General features: G+C 34.4%; 1 protein-coding gene across 1 annotated transcript; it reads right to left on the reverse strand.

The window, feature by feature from the left end:
- Positions 1-2,891: 2,891 nt before the first annotated feature.
- On the reverse strand, positions 2,892-3,106 carry LOC113925679 (NADH dehydrogenase [ubiquinone] 1 beta subcomplex subunit 1-like). The gene has a single exon (XM_035726409.1). It carries the CDS (start codon positions 3,083-3,085, stop codon positions 2,912-2,914), a length of 174 nt encoding a protein of 57 aa, XP_035582302.1. The 5' UTR covers positions 3,086-3,106; the 3' UTR covers positions 2,892-2,911.
- Positions 3,107-5,370: the final 2,264 nt, after the last annotated feature.

The raw sequence follows: 5,370 nt of genomic DNA on the forward strand, positions 1-5,370 counted from the left end.
GAGGGGACTGAGTTCTAGCCCAAAGGCAGTGCAGGGGCAGGACCACGTGAAGTTACAGTGTGGGAGTGAACTGAGCATGCTTGCAGCTCAGTCTCTCACCTTCAGTAGACCAAAGGCCCCGGGGAAGTAACTCAGGTTTCTGGAGCGGAACCCTGGGGCCGCAGTCCCATGTCTGTGAAGGTCCAAGGCACAGTTCAGTCTGAAATCTGGGATGTCAGGCCAGCAGACGACCTGAATGGGAGCTCACTTGCTAATATCTGAGCTGTCACAGTTTTGCCCGCCTTCTGCCCTCAGTCTCCAAAGGTCCTCCTCTTTCTCCCCTTCCTGCAGACCTGAGAATGGTGCCCTCCAAACACCGCTTGCCCCTACGTCCAAACCACAGACTATGTCACCGTCACCTACTAATGTCTCCAAGAGCTACCACAATATAAAACAATTAGAAATCAAAAGGATAGCAAGAAAGAAAAAGAAAGAAAGAAAGAAAGAGCCATATAATTGAAAACCCATTATCCTACATCCCAAAATCAATGGGTCAAAGAGCAAATAGCTCAAATTATGAAATACTTATAGTTAAAAGATCATGAAAGTGCTGCACACCATAATTTTGAAAGCAAAGTTATGTATATAAAGTCAAATTTATAGATTTAAAAACATCTAACAGGGAATAAAATGTCTAAAATTAGTTGAGCATTCAACTTAAAAATTAGAAATTAAGCAATGGAACATTTTTTGCAAGAACACTTTTTAAAACTATGTAATAAGCCAGTAATTAAGATAAGAGCAAAAATCAATGAAATAGAAAAAGAAGAGAAAGGATTAACAAAACTAAATTTATTTTTAAAAGACAACTAATATAGGAAATTCTTTAGTAAGATTCATGAAGAAAAAAGAAAACACTGATAAATAAGCAAGATTCAGAATGAAAGAGGGAAACCCACTACTTATAAAGCAGAGATTTTTTTTTAATTATGAATTAAAGATTGGCCAGAAAATATTTCCTAAGGAAAAGGACTGGACTAGCTCAAAAACCACTAAAACCAATAGAATGATAGATAAAACATCTCTCCAAAAGTCACCACCCAGAGAGTTTATCCAGGCAGGTTTTACTAACCATCCAAGTAACATGTAATAACCTACAGCTTCTATAATTTTTTCTAGAGTACAGAAATAAGGTAAAGTGGCCTGTAATTTTTATAAGACCAGTATAACATATATGACAAAATTAGAAAGACATTCAAAACATTAATATTCTAGATCATCTCCATTTGTGAATATATTCACAAAAATTCTATGTAAAGATTACCTAAATGAATCCAACAGTATTGTGTAGAAACACACCGTAAGTTCTATTGCTTTTACAAATTATACTAATTTTATAAGTTGAAAGATGCTTCAAAATTAGATAATTTATGTTAACTACATTAAGTGATTAAAGGGGAACATGTCATTTCAAATCATATAAAAATAAAAACATTCAATAAAATGTAACTTTTACTTGTTTTTAAAAAGCCCTTAGCAAACTAGACAAAGAGGTAATCTTATTTAACTGTGTAACAGGTGACTAGCAAAAACGTACTGCAAACATCATGCAAACTTCATGGAGGTTCAGGTCAATACAATCAGACAGGATAAAAAAAGACAAATATTTAAATAAAGAGTCAAAATGTCATTTGAAAAAGATATGATCATGAATATAGGAAAAAAGGAGAATCAATAGACAAACTTCTATAATTAATGACAATGTAACAATAAGATGCATGAACCTCATCTCAAAAAACAAAAGTAGTTTCTCTATACCCACGATTATCATTTAGAGAGTAATATGCCAGTCATAACAACAATAAAACCTGTAAGAGTAGGATTTAACCTAACAAAAGCTTTACAAAGCCATTCTGAAAAACAGGTAAACGGCATTAAATGGCATTTAATAGACATCCAAATATACCACAATAGGTGGAGAAATATCTCAGACACATGAATGAATGAATGAATGAATGAATGGGTAGGTAGAAAACTTTATTTATTCATTCAGCAATTATTTTTAGAGTTCCTGCTATGTCAGACTCTGATCCAGGTTGCAGAAAAAAGAACACAAAAGAAAATTTGTATCCTTATAGAGGATAATGAAATAAATATATCTATTTCTGCCAAATTAGACTGCACATCCAGCGGCAAATGCAGTCAAAATATGTAGAGAGTTTGAAAGAATTTACTACAGGACCATATTGTTGCAGTTTGTATTCTAAATGAATGGTGACATTTGGAACTTGTGCAATGTGGCAGTCATAATTTGCAAATTTTAAAATTAATAAAAAATAAAATTGTAAAATAACTGTAATTTCAAAAAATAAAGCAAATAGCAGAGCTTAAATCAACAAGAAAATAAGATATTTTATAAGGCTATAGTAATTAAGGCAGTGTTATAATAATTGAAAAGAAAGCCAGATCTAGAAACATATCCATGTATGTACAGAGATCCATGTATCCATTTTATACCAATGTGAGTAACAAATATAATAATTTAGACAACATGAAATGTTAGAAAGGACTGTGGGATTATGAATTATTGGAATCATTTTAGGGTACAATATGGTAGACTGGTGAAACCAAGAATATGCATACCCTGTGCCCTACTCCACTTTTGGCTGTAAACCACCAGAGAAACTTACATACCTGAATACAGAGAGAGCTATAAACACACTCTTTGCAGCATCGTAATAGCAAAGAATTGGAAGCATTTTTTTTTTCAAGTACTCAATAATTTATTTTTAAGCTAAGTGTGCCTATTACTTGAAATGTGGAAGACTGCTTCGGCATAAAAAGAATCACACTTCAAGCTAAATAACGAATGTGTTATTTCTCTCCTAATTTTTTAAAATATGAACATTCTGTAATTCAGTCATGGGGGCCTTTACTTCCAGGTGACTTCTTCATTGGGTCTCAATTCCCTTTTAAACAACAAACTTTTGTTCTGGAAAGCAGTCAGCTTTTCATCATTCTTTCTGTCTAGATAACATCCAAGGACAAACCCCATGGGCACAAGTATATGTACCCAGTGGTCACGAACAATCTGAATTACATTCATCCTGAGTGCTGCGGCCCTGATGCCAAAAACGACCCCACGACCCTAGAAGCATGTTTTTAAGTTTTATTTAAATTCCAGTTAGTTAATATATACTGTAAAATTAGTTTAGGTGTACAATGTTGTACACACTTCCATACAACACCCAGTGCTCAGCACAAGAGCACTCCTTAATCCCCATCACCTTTTTAACCCATCTCCCCTGACTTCCCCCTGGTAGTCATCAGTTTGTTCTCTATCATTCAGAGTCTGTTTCTTGGTTTGCCGCTCTCTCTTTTTTCCCTTTGCTTGTCTCTTTTGTTTCTTAAATGGAAGCATCTTTAAATATCTAAGTTAAAAGATAAATAAAATATATATAATAAAATAATAATATATAAATAAATAAATAAATAAAAATATAAAGTGTTATATTAGGTATGACTGCTAAAATTATATATATCAACATAGATCTTAGAAACTAAAGTTTTGTGAAAAGTATCAGAAGTAGAATGAGAAGTACATCAAAATGCCACTGTATAAATGTTTTAAATATAAAACATATATATTAAATACATTACAAACATAAAATATATTACTATACATTTTATGATATACATTTATACAAAAATAAGGACATAAAAGGTAGATACACATGGAAAGTAGATGTGAGTGGGAAATTTCATTGGAAAGATTTTTTTTTAATTTAAAGAAGAAACACAAATAAAGTCTATTAAATTCATGAATGCTTGCTTGAGTGGTATTTTGGCACTGAAAATCAATTAAAGAGCTAGATTTCACCTTGGAGTGATACACCACAGGACAGAAACAAAATAAGGGGGAAAAAACTAAAGAATTCCAGCCTACCTAAGTTTTCCATTACCCTCCTACACAAAGAATAGACAGAAATAGAGGCTCTGGACTTCTACCCACCATGGAATAAAGATTTTAAGTCACCATTCTCATCTAGATAACACAAGCTGGCTATAGCAGCTCCCAACTGACATCTCACATTTATAACAATCAGCCTTTTATTGAGGGCAAGGGCTGTGTCTTAATTTAGTTAATCTCATCAACTCACTGTATGTTTCTTGTGCATAAGATATTGTGCTAAAAGTTGATAGAGACGGAAAAGATGTCTTTTAATTGAATCTGTAATTTGTAGAAAGTTCAAAATCACCTCACATGCTAAGTATCCATCACACTCAGAGAAGTTAAATGATTTGCCCAATATCCCACAATTAATAAAGGGAATGAAAAAGAGAAGTTGAAATACCCGAAGTTCTGGGCAATTCAGAGAAATACTAAGGATAGGATCAGAAGAATCAATTCATAGAAGGATTCTACTTAAACAACGACAAAAACAAAATGCACAGTATTTATGGAAGTGGATATACTGAATGATGTGAAAATTGGAAAAATACATTACTGGATGGGGACAAAAGATGGGCCACTCTAGAAGTTACAAAAAAGACTGAAAGTATGGCAATAACATATCTACACTGGGTGACCTATTTTTTTCTATCTCTAATGTAAATGGTTTGATTTCACTGGGATGCCTGGCTCATACTCAACCTGTCATGACTTGAGCACTCTTTCAGCACAGGGCCTAGATCGGTGGGGTCTTTTCTAAGTCAGAGAATGCCACTATTCTTGTATCATGATCCACAGCTGTGAGGTCACTGTGGTGACTTTATTTGGGCAGTAATAATTACATTTTCAGTGCCAGCAATAATTATTCAATTTGTCATCTAATTGTTAAGTGAGCCAAACTTGGGATGGATAGTAATATGTGACGTTATTTCTCAACTTTCCACCAGGGATGTGGAAACCGTGGATTTATTGGTGAGGAAGTGAGTACCATTTGAGAATGAACAATAGTTTCAGCTTTCAGCATGGGCAGACTCTGGGGCAGCATTTCCATCCTTTGGACGGGAAATAGAAAATTTTATTCTCATTTCCAGCTCTGCCCAGGGCCACAAGCAGAAATGTGAAGATTATTGTTCTCCAAAAAAGAGACATGAATATAACCACAGGCCAACAACATCATTAGCCACCCATTCAATACTCCAGTAATGATTGATGGGAAAAGGGAAGCTTTAGTCTCCTGGGATTGTCCAGAGTGGCTCATAACAGTAACAGCGTTATTGCAGCCAGCCATAAATCACCAGTGTTACTGCACTTCTCTTGGAAAACTCTATAGCCATGGTCTCAAGGGTTTGCACAGTGAGTCTGCCTTGCACATTTAACATTGGCATTTTGATTCAAAATCTCTGAAAGAGGTCGTAGCAGACTAGAAATAAAGTTTACTT

This window comes from Zalophus californianus, chromosome 2, assembly GCF_009762305.2.
Source record: "Zalophus californianus isolate mZalCal1 chromosome 2, mZalCal1.pri.v2, whole genome shotgun sequence".
Classification (NCBI taxonomy): domain Eukaryota; kingdom Metazoa; phylum Chordata; class Mammalia; order Carnivora; family Otariidae; genus Zalophus; species Zalophus californianus.

Bases quoted from the DNA above. Each gene is read 5' to 3' on its own strand.
- LOC113925679 (XM_035726409.1), bottom strand. From the start codon at position 3,085: ATGAATGTAATTCAGATTGTTCGTGACCACTGGGTACATATACTTGTG.